At 41.6% G+C, this 16642-nt stretch overlaps 1 protein-coding gene across 1 annotated transcript in view; it reads left to right on the forward strand.

Moving 5' to 3' along the window:
• The window catches only part of TXNDC12 (thioredoxin domain containing 12), a 35204-nt gene that overhangs the window by 2790 nt on the left and 15772 nt on the right, over positions 1 to 16642 (forward strand). The window contains exon 2 of the mRNA XM_007978759.3: positions 11345 to 11405. Within this exon, the coding sequence (XP_007976950.1) occupies positions 11345 to 11405 (61 nt within the window). The remainder of the gene's footprint in view (positions 1 to 11344; positions 11406 to 16642) is intronic.

Raw genomic sequence — 16642 nt, forward strand, 5'->3', positions numbered from 1 at the left:
GTTTACAGTAAAATTGTAAGTACTGAGAGTAACGGAAGAGTAGAGTGTTAGATACGTGAGTTTAGATCTGAGTTTTTCCTTTGTTGTTTTTTCTGTTTGCTTGCTTTTGTTTTTGAGATAGAGTCTTGCTCTGCCACCCAGGCTGGAGTGCAGTGGTGCTATCTCAGCTCACTGCAACCTCTGCCTCCTGGGTTCAAGTGATTCTCCTGCCTCAGCCTCCTGAGTAGCTGGAACTACAGGCGTGTGCCACTATGCCGAGCTAATTTTTTTTTTTTTTTTTTGTATTTTTTTGTATTTTTAGTAGAGATGGAGTTTCACCATGTTGGCCAGGCTGGTCTCAAACTCCTGACCTCAGGTGATCCTCCCTCCTGGGCCTCCCAAAGTATTGGGATTATAGGCGTGAGCCACCGCACCAGGCCTAGATCTGAGTTTTAATTTGTTCTGCCACTCACTAGCTGAGTGGCCTTGGGCAAGTTTCTTAACTCTCAAAGCCTCAGTTCCTCATCTGCAAAATGAGCATCATAACTACTTCAGACACTCAACAAATAACTTACTCTGTTCGAGTTACTGTGTTAGGTGTAGGTAATACCTTGGAGTCAGGTATTTTGTATCTTTATTCCTTGTTCAATATTAAGCTTTGTGTGGTTGTTCCTGTTACCATTGTTGTGTAATAAATCACCCCAAAATTTAGTGGGCATGAAGAAATCATTTTATTATGCTCACAATTGTGTGAGTAAGGAATTCAAGGCACACTGGGAAAGGCTTGTCCCTGTTCTATGATGTCTGGGGCCTCAGCTAAACTGGTTACCTCTCCATCTGATCTTTCTGCATAGGCTACTATGGGTTTCCTCAAACAGTAGCTTTATGGGAGGCTGGATTCCAAGAGTGAGTGCCATAAGAGAACAAGGTGGAAATGCATGGCATTTTTGTCATCTAGCCTTACAAGGCACATAGCATCACTTCCACTGTACCCTGTAGGGGCAGATTCAAGGGAATGGGATATTAGGATCGCACCCTCACCCCCAGTGGGAGGTATGTTGAGGTCATATTGTAAGAAGGGCATATCTGCCACAGTGAACTAGGACTATTTCTGTCTTGTTCATCCTCAGGAATATTTGTTGAAAGAGGAAATGAATGATAAACATGATAATTGTGATTCCTGTCCTTTTTTCAGCTTACAGTCTGGTAAGATACCAAGACAAGTAAGCAGACAGTTACATGGCAGCGTGATATGTACTTTGAGCAGGGAAATACTAAGTAGCTGCAGGAGCACATAGAAGGGCAGCTTAGGGCAGTGGGGCTGGGTTGGGAGGATTCAATCAAAAAACAAAAGGCACTTAATATTGTGTCAAACACTTAGAAAGTATTTAATAAATATTAACCAGTATAATCCCTAAAAGGAATTCATACTATTTCAAACTTTTGTTTCATGTATCTCTTGGGTATGGATTCTTGGGAAATAGATTATACCCCACTTCCGCTACCTCCCAAGAAAAGTGCTACCTGGGGCAATGGTTGCTGAAAGTCTTAATGAGATGGATTTCTTCCCAGATGTTTAGCTCTAGCTCTTTCTGGAAGATGGCCTGGTGGTTTGCAGGGAGGAAAGACTGAATGATCTCTACTGTTTTCATTAAGCAGCAGCAGCACAGTGATGTGGACTTAGCACTAAATAGAAATTAGAAGACCCAGGCCAGGCATGGTGGCGCACGCCTGTTATCCCAGCACTTTGGGAGCCTGAGGCAGTTGGATCACCTGAGGTCAGGAGTTTGAGACCAGCCTGACCAACATGGCGAAACACCATCTCTACTTAAAAAATACAAAAATTAGCCAGGCATGGTGGCACACACCTGTAATCCTAGCTACTCGGGAGGCTGAGGCAGGAGAATTGCTTGAACCTGGGAGGTGGAGGTTGCAGTGAGCCGTGATAGCACCACTGCATTCCAGCCTGGGATAACAGAGTGAGACTCTGTCTCAAAAAAGAAAAGAAATTAGGCGGCCTGGATATTAATCCTGGTCAGGCCATTTAGTTCTGGTCCTCCTTGACAACCAATTAATCAATGAGAGAGTTGGACTAGAAGTGCTTCCTAAGATTTCTTCCAGCTCTAACATTCTATAGAGTTCCAAAGTAATTACATTGTTCTCCGTGAACTAAAAATTTGGAATACATCACCTATGGGGAGAAGTAGTGACCCATGTTTACTGTACATTTATTGTCCTTCAGGTGCTATTGTGTGCATTTTTCATGTATTGACTAAGCCTCATAATAACCCTATGAGATGGATAATGTTTTTATCATTATCCCCATTTCACAGATGAAAAAAACCTCAAATGAGGCACAGGAGTCCAGTGGACTAGCTGGAATACAAATCCCAGAGCCAGTGCCCTTAACCAGCATACCATTCCAGTCTCTCAGTGCAGATGCTCCTCTAAAGTTTAAAGGAGAAACTGGAAAGCTGTCAGTGGGAGTGGTTCTTGTGCTCTTCTGCCTGAAACAAAAATGGATGACTTTGTCAAGTCTCTAGAATAAAAATTTGGCGCTAACACATAGGAAGTGTGTTTACCTCCCACACAGTGTTCTACTCACATTCACAACAGCCTATGGGATACATGCTTTTGTTAGCCATATTTTGCATTTATGAAAATGGTAAGTGGCTGAACAAAAATTCTGATGCAGGTCTGTTTGACTGAGACAATCATTATTTAGCCACTATATTCTATGTCTCAGGTATAGTGTTCCCTGTTTGAGAGGCTTGGCTACCAGCTCTGATGCTTGACCTTTTGTTATTTAGGTTTCATCAGCTGGGAGTGGGTGGATAATACTTTTCAGATATCCTTAGCTTACATTCATTAAAACAATTTTTGGATGAAGAAATTGGAAATTCTGATTGAATGCTGTGTTTAGAAATGGTTGCTTTTCTTTCTTTTTTAAAAAATTACTGTTGGAGGGTAAGAGCTGCTGATGTGGGAGACTTCACTTTGCAGATAACTGGCATAAATTAAGTGGCTATACAGGTGACACTTTAGGAAATTGGACTGCCTTCAGATGTTCCATGTTGGCACAGGTGGGAGCGTTAGTGGTGCTGGGGAGTAGACAATTTTAGTAAGAAGGTAAACACTATACTTTTTAAACATCTTTTTGCAAAAACGATCCAAGTTTTCTAGATCTGAAGTTGGTGTTAACATTCTGCTTTGGCAAAGCTGCGTTCATTTGTTCATTTAATCTTTGCTAGAGAGGCAGTAAAGTGTGGTGAATGGTTGTTAACTACAGACCCTGGAACCCAACCACCTAGATTCTAGTCCCAGCTCTGCCACTTACTGGCAATGTAACCTTGGGCAAGCTGTTTCAGTTCAGCTTCCTTATTTGTAAAGGGATAATTAGAGTTTCTACCTCATAAAGTTATTGTGAGGATTAAATAAGTTAATACATATAAAAGCATTTAAGTGCCTGGCACATAATAAATTTCATATGTATTAGTCATTATTAATATTGTTATTATAGTATAATTATTACATAAAATAAGCACTTAGGCTGGGTGCAGTGGTTCATGCCTATAATCCTAGCACTTTGGGAGGCCGAGGCGGGCGGATTGTTTGAGGCCAGGAGTTCAAAACCAGCATGGGCAACATAGCAAGATCCTATCTCTACCAAAAAAAAAAAATGTAATTGCTTAATAAGTAATGGTGGTGATTATTACTATTATTAAAAATTCCAATGTAAATTGTAATATGAATTCTCAAGGAAATTTTATACATGCATTGGACTATTTTGTTGTTGTTGAGACAATCTTGCTCTGTTGCCTAGGCTGGAGTTCAGTGATGCAATCTCGGCCCACTGCAACCTCTGCCTCCCGGTTTCTAGCGATTTTCCTGCCTCAGCCTCCCAAGCAGTTGGGATTACAGGTACCCGCCACCACGCCCGGCTAATTTTTGTAAAGTAGAGTTGGGGTTTCGCTGTGTTGGCCAGGCTGGTCTCAAATTCCTGACCTTGTGATTGGCCTGCCTCGGCCTCCCAAAGTCCTGGGATTATAGGCGTGAGCCACCGTGCCCAGCCGCAGTGGACTATTTTCACATTACACCTCTAGACTTACTCTTAGGGATATTGCAGTAGAACAGCTTGGGAAGTACTGGGGTATTAGAAAAGAATGCTAATTAGGAGTCAGGAGACTTAAATTTTGGTTGTGGTCTACCTTGGAGTATTGGATAACTTTTTTTCTAGGCCTCATGAAAATAAGAGGGTTGGACTAAATCTCTAGTGTTGTGACTCTTTACATTTAAATTTATTAAAGTTAAATAAAAGTAAAAATTGAGCCCAAAAAGATTGTCTACATTTCAATTGTTCTGTAGCCACATGTGGCTAGTGACTACCATATTGAAGAGCTCATTGCAGTAAGTTCTACTTTACAGTGCTGTTCTAGGTCTCTATTAGTAATAACCTTACATGATGGATGGTAAGGTTTGACACCTAGCTTCTGAGTGGCCTAGGTACATGGAGAATTTATTTTAATTAATTAATTAATTTTTTTTTTTTTTGAGACAGAGTCTCACTCTGTCACTCAGGCTGGAGTGCAGTAGCCTGATCCTGGCTCACTGCAACTCCTGCCTCCTGGGTTTAAGCAATTCTCCCACCTCAGCTTCTCAGATAGCTGGGATTATAGGTGCATACCACCACATCCAGCTAATTTTTAAATTTTTGGTAGAGATGGGGTTGGCCAGGCTGGTCTTGAACTCCTGAGCTCAAGTGATCTGCCTGCCTCAGCCTCCCAAAGTACTGGGATTACAGACATGAGCCACTGTGCCTAGCTGAGAAATTTTATTTAACCTGATATTAATCTAGCTTCCTTGACTCTCTTTTGTTTGGCTTTGAACTTCTATAAGTCCTTCTGTTTTAGGCATGCTTTTTTTTTTTTTTTTTTAAATAAGAAAAGAAACAGGGTCATCCTCTGTTGCCCAAGCTAGAGCGCAGTGGTGCCATCATAACTCACTGCATCCTCGAACTCCTGGCTTCAAGCAGTCCTCTGACATCAGCGTCCTGAGTAGCTGGGACTATAGGCACATGCCACGGCATCCAGCTAATTTTTAAATTTCTTTGTAGAGGTGAGGTTTCACTATGTTGCCCAGACTGGCCTCGAACTCCTGGCTTCAAGTGATCCTCCTGCCTTGGCCTCCCAAAGTGCTGGGATTATAGGTGTGAGCCACCATAACTGGCTAGGTATGCTTTTATAAGCATTGTAGAGGTACTTTTTTCTTAAACCAAGTCTGACAATTTTTGTTTTTTCACTTTAATTGGCAAGTTTAGTCCACTTATGTTTGATTATTGACAGAGCTGCTCTTGTTTCTGTTATCCAGTTTCTACTGTTTTTTTCTGTGCTTTTTTTTTCTTTTTGCCCTTTCTTTGGCTTGTTCTTATTTTATCTCCTTTATTAGTTTGGAAGTTGGCATTCTAGTTCTTTTCTTTTAGTAGTAATTCTTGAAATTTTACTTGCATACTTAACAAAATCTAACACTATTATACCCCCAGTGGTAAGAGGGACTTTAGAACATTTAACTTCAATTACCCGCTCTTTACTTATAAGGAGTTGTCTTATATGTAGTTCTAATTTTAACTTTTTTTTCTAAACTTAGTTATTTATTTTTTAGAGATAGAGTCTCATCCTGTTTCCCAGACTGGCCTCAAACTCCTGGGCTCAAGCGATCCTCCTGCCTCAACCTCCAGAGTAGCTGGGACTACAGGTGCATATTGTGCCTGGCTTAGTTCTCTCTCTCTTTCTTTTTTAACTCTACAAATTGGGCATTATAAATTGCTATACAGACAATATTTACTTGCTCACTATTATTAGTATCTAGGCCTTTTTCTGGGATCATTTCCTACCTGAAAAAGTCCTTTAGCTATCCTTTTGATTTTCTCTGGTTCTCTCCTAGGGAACTATTTCATACTTCTTCCCATCTTTTCAAATCTCCAATACTTCTTCCATAGTCCTTGCTCTCAGTTAGTAATTATGGTCCCCCTATAACAGAAGACAGAAGGAATCGAAAGAGTCCTTTCAAAAATTCTCACTACTACATTTACCCACTAGTGTTCATATATGCTCCCTTTCCTGTTGTTACCTGATAAACCATCATTATTCCTAACAAAGGCTAATCCCTCTCCTTGAGTGCTAAATCCCGTCTCGTCTCACTGACTCACCAACATTTTACCAGTGACTCTCCCTTCTCATGTTGTATTACCCCTTTTTCCTATCTTTACTGTATCATATATCAGCTTTCAGTTGTCCCTGGTACAGCAAAAATCTTTTTTTTTTTTTTTTTTGAGACAGAGTCTTACTTTGTCATCCAGGCTGGAGTGCAGTGGCATGATTTTGGCTTACTGCAACCTTCACCTCCAAGTTCAAGCAATTCTCATGCCTCAGCTTTCTGAGTAGCTGGAATTACAGGTACATGCCACCATACCCGGCTAATTTTTTTTTTTCTTTAGTAGAGAAGGGGTTTCACCATGTTGGCCAGGATGGTCTCGATCTCTTGACCTCGTGATCCACCCGCCTTGGCCTCCCAAAGTGCTGGGATTACAGGCATGAGCCACTGCACCCGGCCTAATTTTTGTATTTTTAGTAGAGATGGGGTTTCACCATGTTAGGTTAGACCAGGCTGGTCTCGGACTCCTGACCTCAAGTGATCTGCCTACCTTCCTTGGCCTCCGAAAGTGCTGGGATTACAGGTGTGAGCCACCGCACCCAGTCAAAATTTTTTTGAAAGAGTTGTATGTATTGGATCTAATTTTTCTCCTTGGACTGTCTTGGTCGTGCTCTAATCATGCTTTCAACCTCACTGTAAATGGCAGCTCCATCCTTCTACTTGTCCAGGCCAAAAATCTTAGAGTGATCCTTGACTTCTCTTTTTGCTCTCATACCCCATATCCATAGCAAAATTCTGCTAACTTTGCCTTTGAAACATATCCAGAACCCACTGGTATCTTACTCCCTCTACCACCCCAGCTGGTCTAGTCCACTATCATCTCTTGCCTGGATTATTGCAGTAGCCTCTTTATTAGTCTCCTTGCTTTTGCCTTGCTCTGCTGTATTAGTTTGCTAAGGCTACAGGAACAAAGTACCACAAACTGTGTCTTTTTTTTTTTTTTGAGACAGAATCTTGCTCTGTCATCTAGGCTGGAGTGCAGTGGGGCAATCACAGCTCACTACAGCCTTGACCTCCCAGGCTCAATTGATCCTCCTGCCTCCACCTCCCAAGTAGCTAGGACTACAGGCATGCACCACCATACCTGGCGAATTTTTCTATTTTTTATAGAGATGGGATCTCACTATGTTGCCCAGGCTAGTCTCAAACTCCTGGGCTCAAGTGATCCTCTCACCTCGGCCTCCCAGAGTGCTGGGATTATAGGCATGAGCCACCATCCCCAGCCCAAACTGTGTCTTAAACAACAGAAATTTATTGTCTCACAGTTCTGGAGGCTAGGAGTCCAAAATCAAGGTATCAGCAAGATTGTTTTTTCTAAGGGCTGTGACGGAAGAATAGAAAAATCTCTCAGCTTATCTAAAAATGTCTATTTTGCTCTTATTTTTGAAAGATAGTTTTGCTGGGTACAAAATTCTAGGTTTAGAGTTATTTTCTTTTAGTATTTTAAAGGTGATATTCCTGCTGTCTTCTGATTTCTGTTGTTCCTGTCAGTCTGATCATTGATCTTTTGTAGGAAATATGTCATTTCTCGGCCAGGTCTGGTGGCTCACGCCTGTAATCCCAGCACTCTGTAGGAGGTCGTGGTAGGCAGATCACCTGAAGTCAGGAGTTTGAGACCAGCCTGGCCAACATGATGAAACCCCATCTCTACTAAAATACAAAAATTAGCCAGGCATGGTGGCAGGCGCCTGTAATCCCAGCTACTAGGGAGGCTGAGGGAGGAAAATCGCTTGAACCCAGGAGGTGGAGGTTGTGTGAGCCAAGATCACGTCACTGCACTCCTGCCTGGGCGACAGAGCCAGACTCTGTCTCAAAAAAAAAAAAAAAAAAAAAAAAGTCACTTCTCTTTGAGTGCTTTTAAGATCTTCCCAGTGTTTTTGTTGCTCTGCAGTTTCACCATTTAAATGTTTGTTTTTATAATTTATCCCAGTTAATACATATTATGAAGAAATATGTAGATTCATGGTTGTATTTTGTTTATTTTTGAGACAGGATCTCTGCCACCCAGGAGTGCAGTGACACAATCATTGCTTACTGCGGCTTCAAACTCCTGGGCTCAAACAGTCCTTCCGCCTCAGCCTCCCAAGTAGCCAAGACTATGGGCACATGCCAGTGTGCCGGACTTTTAATTTTTTGTAGAGACAAGATCTCTCTGTGTTGCCCAGGCTGGTTTCCAACTCCTGGACTCAAGTGATCATTCTGCCTTGGCTTCCCAAAATGCTAGCATTATAGGTATGAGCCGCTGTGCCTGGCCATATTAATGTTTTATCTTGTTCTTGAAAATGCTCAGCCATTCTCTCTTCAAATATGCCTTAAAAAAAAAAAAGACAGTTTCCCCTATTGCCCAGGCTGGAGTGCAGTGGCGCAATCTCAGCTCACTGCAACCTCCACCTCCCGGGCTCAAGTGATTCTTGTACCTCAGCCTCCCAAGTAGCTGGGACTACAGGCGTGTGCTACCATGCCTGGCTAATTTTTATGTTTTTAGTAGAGCAGAATTTTCACCATGTTGGCCAGGCTGGTCTTGAACTCCTGGCCTCAAGTAATCTGTCTGCCTCAGCCTCCCAAAGTGCTGGGATTACAAGTGTCAGCCACCATGCCCTGCCTTCAAATATGTCTTCTTCCTTCACCCTTTCATTCTGAGACTCCAAATTTATGTGTATTAGACTTTCACAATCTATTCTATATCTCTTGGCCTCTCCATAACTTTCATTTCCTGTCTCTTTGTGTTGCATCTTGAATACCTTTTTCTGATCTGTGCCTCTGCCTGCCTCTAATTTGTTGTTTTAACTTGTCCACTGCATTTTAAAAAATTGATACTTTATTTTTGGAGCAGCTTTATGTCTATAGAAAAATTGAGCAGAAAATACAGGGTTCTCCTATATTCCCTTCCCTCTCTCTCTCCTTCTACCAACTTCTAGTAACATCTTGCACTAATGTGGTACATTTGTTACAATTGATGAACCTATATTGATATATTATTATTAACTAAAGTTCCTAGTTTACATTTGGGTTCATTCTTGGTCTCGTACATTCTTTTTTTTTTTTTTTTTTTTTTTTTGAGACGGAGTCTCGTTCTGTCACCCAGGCTGGAGTGCAGTGGCCGGATCTCAGCTCACTGCAAGCTCCGCCTTCTGGGTTTATGCCATTCTCTATTTGATATTCAGTAACCTTATGAGATATAATTATTATGCCTCTTAAAGATGAGATAGCTGAAGCATAGAGTGATTAAGTAAAACTGGGTTATTAATAAGCCCAAATTTAAATGAGATAACACATGTGGTATGTCAGGCACATATAAGGTGGTCAGTAAATAGCAGCTAGCATTATGATCACTAATAATTTTTGGATATAAAATTATGTGATATGATCTAAATAAGATTCATTTGTTCAAAAAATATTTTATGGAGCATTTAGTGTGGCCATGTGTACTACTAAATGCTAAGGAAACAGAGAGGCATAAGACAGATATGGCCCAGAGATAGACACATAAACATTTACAAGTCATCCTGGGGAATGCTGTGATGGGGCAAGAATAGGGTGCTTTGGGAGTCAGGGAAGATATACCAGAAGAAATGCCCTCTAGGCTTATACCTGAAGAATGAATTGGAGGTACAGGACGGAAGGAATTGCACAGGTAGTAGTGATTGTGAAGGCCTAGAGGGGAGAGAGTGCATGCTGCTCTCATTTAAAGAAGTGAAAGGGCCGGGCGCGGTGGCTCCCACCTGTAATCCCAGCACTTTGGAAAGCTGAGGAGGCTGGCGGATATCTGAGCTTGGGAGTTTGAGACCAGCCTGGCTAACATGGCAAAACCCTGTCTCTACTAAAAGTGCAAAAATTACAGTCCAGGTGCAGTGGCTCACGCCTGTAAGTCCAATAGTTTGGGAGGCTGAGGCGGGCAGATCACCTGAGGTTGGGAGTTCAAGACCAGTCTGACCAACATGGAGAAACCCTATCTTTACAAAAAATACAAAATACACCAGGCTTGGTGGCACATGCCTGTAATCCCAGCTACTCGGGAGACTGAGGCGGGAAAACCACTTAACCCGGGAGGTGGAGGTTGTGGTGAGCTGAGATCGTGCCATTGCACTCCAGCCTGGGCAACAAGAGTAAAACTCCATCTCCAAAAAAAAAAAAAAAAAAAAAATTAGCCAGGTGTGGTGGCAGACGCCTCTAATTCCAGCTACTCAGGAGGCTGAGGCACAAGAATCGCTTGAACCTGGGAGGTAGAGGTTGCAGTGAGCCAAGATCACACCACTGCATTCTAGCAATGGTGACAGAGAGACTCTATCTAAAAAAACAAACAAAAAAAGGAACGTACAGGGTGTATGTATAAGATTTTAGGAGAAGTGTGGAAAGTGAGGCTGGAGAGGTGGGCAGGTGCCATATTCTGAAAAGCTTTATAAACCCTACTACAAGAGTTGGACCTTTATCTTTAGGGTATTGGAAAGTCTTTGAATTATTTTTTTTGTTTGTTTTTTTCCAGGAGTAACATGGTTTAGAAAGACCATTCTGCGCTATCCTACAAAACATGCTCAAGAATTTAAAATAGAAAGATTACTCTGGCTGAATTGTGGGCATAATAATAACAATAGCTTTAAATACTAACTTCATTTAATCCTTATACTAACCCTTGGAGGTAGGTCTTATTATCTTGTTTTTATAGATGAAGAGGGAAAATAAGAAAGAAATTGAGACTTGGAGAGCTTACTTCACTCACAAAAATTCACACACTTAACAGGAAGTGGAGTCATGGACCTAGGTCTTTCTGAATCTAAAGCTGTATTGCTGAATCACCTTGAATTAGTTATGATTTGTTATGACCTGCTTTATGTTTACTCTGTGAGAAATTCTCATTCATTCTTATAGTATTATTAGCATATTCCATGATAGTTTACAAAGCATTTAATGTCATTTTTTAATTTAGCCTCCTTTGAAACTGTGAATTAGGTGGTGGTGTCTCCATTTTGCAGGTATGAAAACTGAGGCTTGAGGTATGGTCCCATACACCTAGAAGGTGGTGGAGCTGGGACTTGAACACCAAGCTCTTGACAGAAGAAAACCTTCTTATTGGGTATCTTGTGAACATGCACACTTTCTTCTTGGGACTGTGCCCTTTGTTCATTGTGTGAATGCTTATAAAGTTCTTTCCTTCCAGGTTTTGGAGATCATATTCATTGGAGGACACTGGAAGATGGGAAGAAAGAAGCAGCTGCCAGGTACAAGACATGGTTTTAGGTCATTCATGGTGGTAAAACACTTTTCAGCTATCAACTTAATGTTAATTTTGGTGAAGGGCTATACCAAGGCAGAGCAAGAACTGAATAGTTGCCTAATTACAACAGCAATAATATTGGCTAACATTTATAGTTGAGCCTTGAACAACATGGTTTTTTTTTTTTTCTTTTTTGAGACAGAGTCTTGCTCTGTCACCCAGGCTGGAGTAGAGTGGTGTGATCTTGGTTGATTGCAACCTCCACCTCCCAGGTTCAAGCGATTCTTGTCAAGCCTCAGCCTCCCACATAGCTGAGATTATAGGCATGTGCTACCAGTTTTTGTAGTTTTTAGTAGAGACGGAGTTTCACCATGTTGGCCAGGCTGGTCTTGAGCTCCCAACCTCACGCGATCTGCCTGCCTCGGCCTCCCAGAGTGCTGGGATTACAGATGTGAGCCACCATGCCCGGCCAAACAACATGGATTTGAACTGCACAGGTCCACTTGTATGTGGATTTTTTTCAATAATAAATGTATTGGAAGATGTTATGGAGATTTCAAGCAGTTTGAAAAAACTTGCAGATGAACAGCATAGCCTAGAAATACCAAAAAACTTCAGAAAATGGTACGTTACAAGTGTATAAAATATATATAGATGCTAGTCTATATTATCATTTACTACCATAAAACATACAGAAATCCAGAAATCTACAAGTTAAAATTTATCAAAACTTCTGCACACTGGCTGGGTGCGGTGGCTCATGCCTGTAATCTCAGGACTTTGGTAGGTTGAGGCAGGCAGATCACTTGAGCCCAGGAATTTGAGACCAATCTGGGCAACATGGTGAAACCCCTTCTCTACAAAAACTAACAGCTATTTGGGGGGGTTGAGGTGGGAGGACCAATTGAGCCTGGGAGTTTGAGGGTGCAGTGAGCTGAGACCATGCCACTGTACTGCAGCCTGGAAACAGAGTGAGACCCTGTCTAAAAAGCTTCTGTCCAGCCATGGTGGCTCATGCCTGTAATCTCAACACTTTGGGAGGCTGAGGTGGGCGGATTACCTGAGGTCGGGAGTTCAAGACCACTCTGGCCAACATGGTGAAACCCCGTCTCTACTAAAAATACAAAAATTACCTGGGCATGGTGTGCGCGCCTGCAGTCCCAGCTACTAGGGGAGGTTGAGGCAGGAGAATCACTTGAACCTGGGAGGCGGAGGTTGCAGTGAGCTGAGATTGCACCACTGCACTCCAGCCTGGGAGACAGAGCAAGACTCTGTCTCAAAAAAAAATAATAATAATAATTAATAAATAAAAATAAAAATAAAAAAAATTCTGCACACAAACAGTTATAGACCACACATGATGCCATTTGCAGAAGGGAGAAATGTACACAAATTTAAAGATGCCATATTAAATCATAACTGCATAAAAATTAACTGTAGTATATAACATATGACTAATAATTTTGTGGCAACCTCCTGTTGCTATGGAGATGAGCTCAAGTATTGTGAGTATCCACTTAAAATGCGGTGCAACATTAATCATCTTCAGTGAGCAGTACGTCTCTCCAGTGTATTGTGTATTGCAATATAAAGTAGTCTCTCAGCTGGGCATGGTGGCTCATACCTGTAATCCCAACACTTTAGGAGGCCGAGGTGGGTGGATCACTTGAGGTCAGGAGTTTGAGACCAGCCTGGCCAACATGGTGAAACCCTGTCTCTACTAAAAATACAAAAAACTTAGCTGGGCGTAGTGGGTGCATACCTGAAATCCCAGCTACTCGGGGGGCTGAGGCAGGATAATCGCTTGAACCCGGGAGACGGAGGTTGCAGTGACCCAAGATCATGCCACTGCACTCCAGCCTGGGGTCTCAAAAACAACAACAAAAAGTAATCTCTTACAACTCTTGCATATTTTTCCTGGTATTTAATACAATATCATAAACCTAGAATAACACCATGAAACCCATACAAGGTGCCATTGGTGATGCTGGAAGTGTTCCCAAGAAGCAGAGAATGCTCATGACATTACAAGAAAAAATTGAATTGCTTGATATGTACTGTAGACTGAGGTCTACAGAGGTAGTTGCTTGCTGTTTCAAGATAAATGAACTCTTTTTTTTTTTTTTTTGAAATGATATCTTGCTCTGGCCCGGCCAGATGAATCATTTTTGAGAGTCTGAGGCAGGAGGATTGCTTGAGCCCAGTAGATAGAGACCAGCCTGGGCAACAAAGTAAGACCTTGTCTCTACAAAAAAAAAAAAAAAAAAACTTTTTTTTAAGATAAATCCAGCATAAGAACCAATTGTGTAAAAAAAAAAAAAAAAAGAAGAAAATTCATGAAGTTGTCACTGTAGCCACGCCAACAGGCGCAAAAACCTTGCACTTTTTGCCAAATGCCTTTTTATGTGCATAATATGCAGCTTTTATGTGGGTACTATAAGAAAGGCATACCTATTGACTCTAATATGATTTGAGAAAAAGCAAAGTCATTATATGGCAACTTAAAGCAAAAAGGTGGTGAAGGATCTAAAGCTGGAGTATTTAATGCCAACAAATGATGGTTTGCTGATTTTAGAAAGAGGTTTGGCTTAAAAAATGTCAAGATAGGCTGGGTGCAGTGATGCCTGTAATCGCAGCACTTTGGCAGTCCAAGGTGGGTGGATCATTTGAGGTTAAGAGTTTATGACCAGCCTGGCCCACATGGTGAAACCCCATCTTTACAAAAAATACAAAAATTAGCCAGGCGATGGTGGCCCACACCTATAATCCCAGCTACTTGGGAGGCTAAGGCAGGAGCATCGCTTGAGCCTGGGAGGCGGAGGTTGTGTGAGCCGAGATCCTGCCACTGCACTCCAGCCTGGGTGACAGAGTAAGACCCAGTCTCAAAAACAAAAACAAAACGAGATACAGGAGAAGCAGCTTATGCTAAGAGGCAGCAGATGAATTCTCAGACACCATTAAGAAAATCACCGAAGAGAAAGGATATCTGCCTGAACAGGTATTTAATGCAGATTAAGGTACCCTATTTTGAAAAAAAAAAAAAAAAAAGCCACAAAGGACATTAATAGTAAGGAAGACCAACCTGGGCAACATGGGAAACTCTGTCTCTACAAAAAATAGAAAAATTAGCTGGGTGTGGTGGCGCATGCCTATTGTCCCTGCTACTCAGGAGTCTGAGGTGGGAGGATTGCTTGAGCCTGGAAGATTGAGGCTGTGATGAGCTATGACTGCACCACTGAACTGTAGCCTGGGTAACAGAATAAGACTCTATTTCAGTTTTCAAAAAGGAAAAAAAAAAAAAGAAGAGAAGCAAGTACCAAGATTGAAGGCAAGAAGAGATAGGCTAACTCTACTGTTTTATGCAAAAAACCCCAGCACTTTGGGAGGTAGAGGTAGGACGACTACCAAAGCCCAGGAGTTTGAGTCAGGTTTGTCATCAGAACTGCCCTTGTCTATAAAGCTGTTAACCCCCAGCCTCGAAGAGCAAAGATAAACACCAGCTACCAGTGTTTAGGTTGTGCAATAAGAAGGCTTAGACAACAAGAACCCTTTTTCTGGATTGGTTCCATCAATGCTTTGTCCCTGAAGTCAGGATTACCTAGTCAATAAGAGACTGCCTTTTAAAGTTATTTTGATATTGAACAATACTCTGGCCGCCCAGAGCCCCATGAGTTCAACACCAAAGGCATAAAAATGGTCTATTTGCGGCTGGGCATGGTGGCTCATGCCTGTAATCCCAGCACTTTGGGAGGCCGAGGCGGAGAGATCACCTGAGGTCGGGAGTTCCAGACCAGCCTGACCAACTTGAAGAAACCCCGTCTCTACTAAAAATACAAAATTCACCAGGCCTGGTGGCGCATGCCTATAAAGCCAGCTACTCGGGAGGCTGAGGCAGGAGAATCACTTGAACCTGGGAGGTGGAGGTTGCAGTGAACTGAGATCACGCCATTGCATTCCAGCCTGGGCAATAAGCGTGAAACTCTGTCTTAAAAAGAAAGAAAGAAAGAAGAAAAGAAGGAAGGAAGGAAGGAAGGAAGGAAGGAAGGAAGGAAGGAAGGAAGGAAGGAAGGAAGGAGAGAAGCAAAGAAGAGAAAAGAAAGAAAGAGGTCTATTTGCCTCCAAACAGTATTTCAATCAGCTACTACATCAGGGGGTGATAAGGACCTTTAAGGCTCATTACACACAGTCCTATATGGAAAATAGACTGTCAAAGCTATGGAAGAGAACTGCAATAGAGAGAACATCATGAAAGTTTAGGAGGGTTATACCATTGAAGATGCCATTGTTGTTATAGAAATAGCTGTGAAGACCATCAAGCCTGAAACAATAAATTCCTGCTGGATAAAACTGTGTCCAGATGTACATAAGACTTCACAGGGTTTATGACAGATAATTAAAATCATGAAAGAGATTGTGGATATGGCCAAAAAAAAAAAAAAAAAAAAAAAAGGTGAGGGGTAAAGGGTTTTAAGATATGATCTTGGATAAATTCAAGAGCTAACAGACACCAAATCAGAGGAATGAACAGAAGATAACTTGATGGAGATGAGTGCCAGATGATGAGGAAAAAACACGTAGAAGAAGCACTGCCAGAAAACAGATCTGGCAGAAGGTTTTAATTATTTAGGAGTGCTTTTGACTTATTTTACAACATGGAACCTTCTAAGATATGTGCCCTGAAACTAAATCAAAGAAAAAGGATTGGTATTGTATAGAAACATTTTTAGAGAAATGAAAAAGCAAAAAAGTCAGACAGAAGTTGTATTTCCATAAAGTTACACCAAGTGTGCCTGCCTGTTCTGCCTCCCCTTCCACCCTCTTCTGCCTCTGCCATCCTGAGACAGCAAGACCAACCCCTCTTCCTCCTCCTCCTCCTCCTCAGCCTACTCAGTGTGAAGACAAGGATGAAGACCTTTATGAGTATCCATTTCCACTTAATGAATACTAAATATATTTTTGTTTCTTTATGATTCTCTTTTTCTTCTTTTTTCCCCCCTGCTTCCTGGAAAGGTTTTCTTAATAACATTTTCTTTACTTTATTGTAAGAATACAATATATAATATTACACTCAAAATATGTGTTAACTGAATATATTATTAGTAAGGCTTCCAGTCAGCAGTAGGCTATTAGTAGTTAAGTTTTAGGGAGTCAAAAGTTATATGCAGATTTTTGACTGCGTCAGGGGTCAGTGCCCCTCATCCTGGGGTTGTTCAAGGGTCAGCTGTACTAAGTGCTACTGTG

The sequence above is a fragment of the Chlorocebus sabaeus genome, chromosome 20 (genome assembly GCF_047675955.1).
Source record: "Chlorocebus sabaeus isolate Y175 chromosome 20, mChlSab1.0.hap1, whole genome shotgun sequence".
Lineage (NCBI taxonomy): Eukaryota > Metazoa > Chordata > Mammalia > Primates > Cercopithecidae > Chlorocebus > Chlorocebus sabaeus.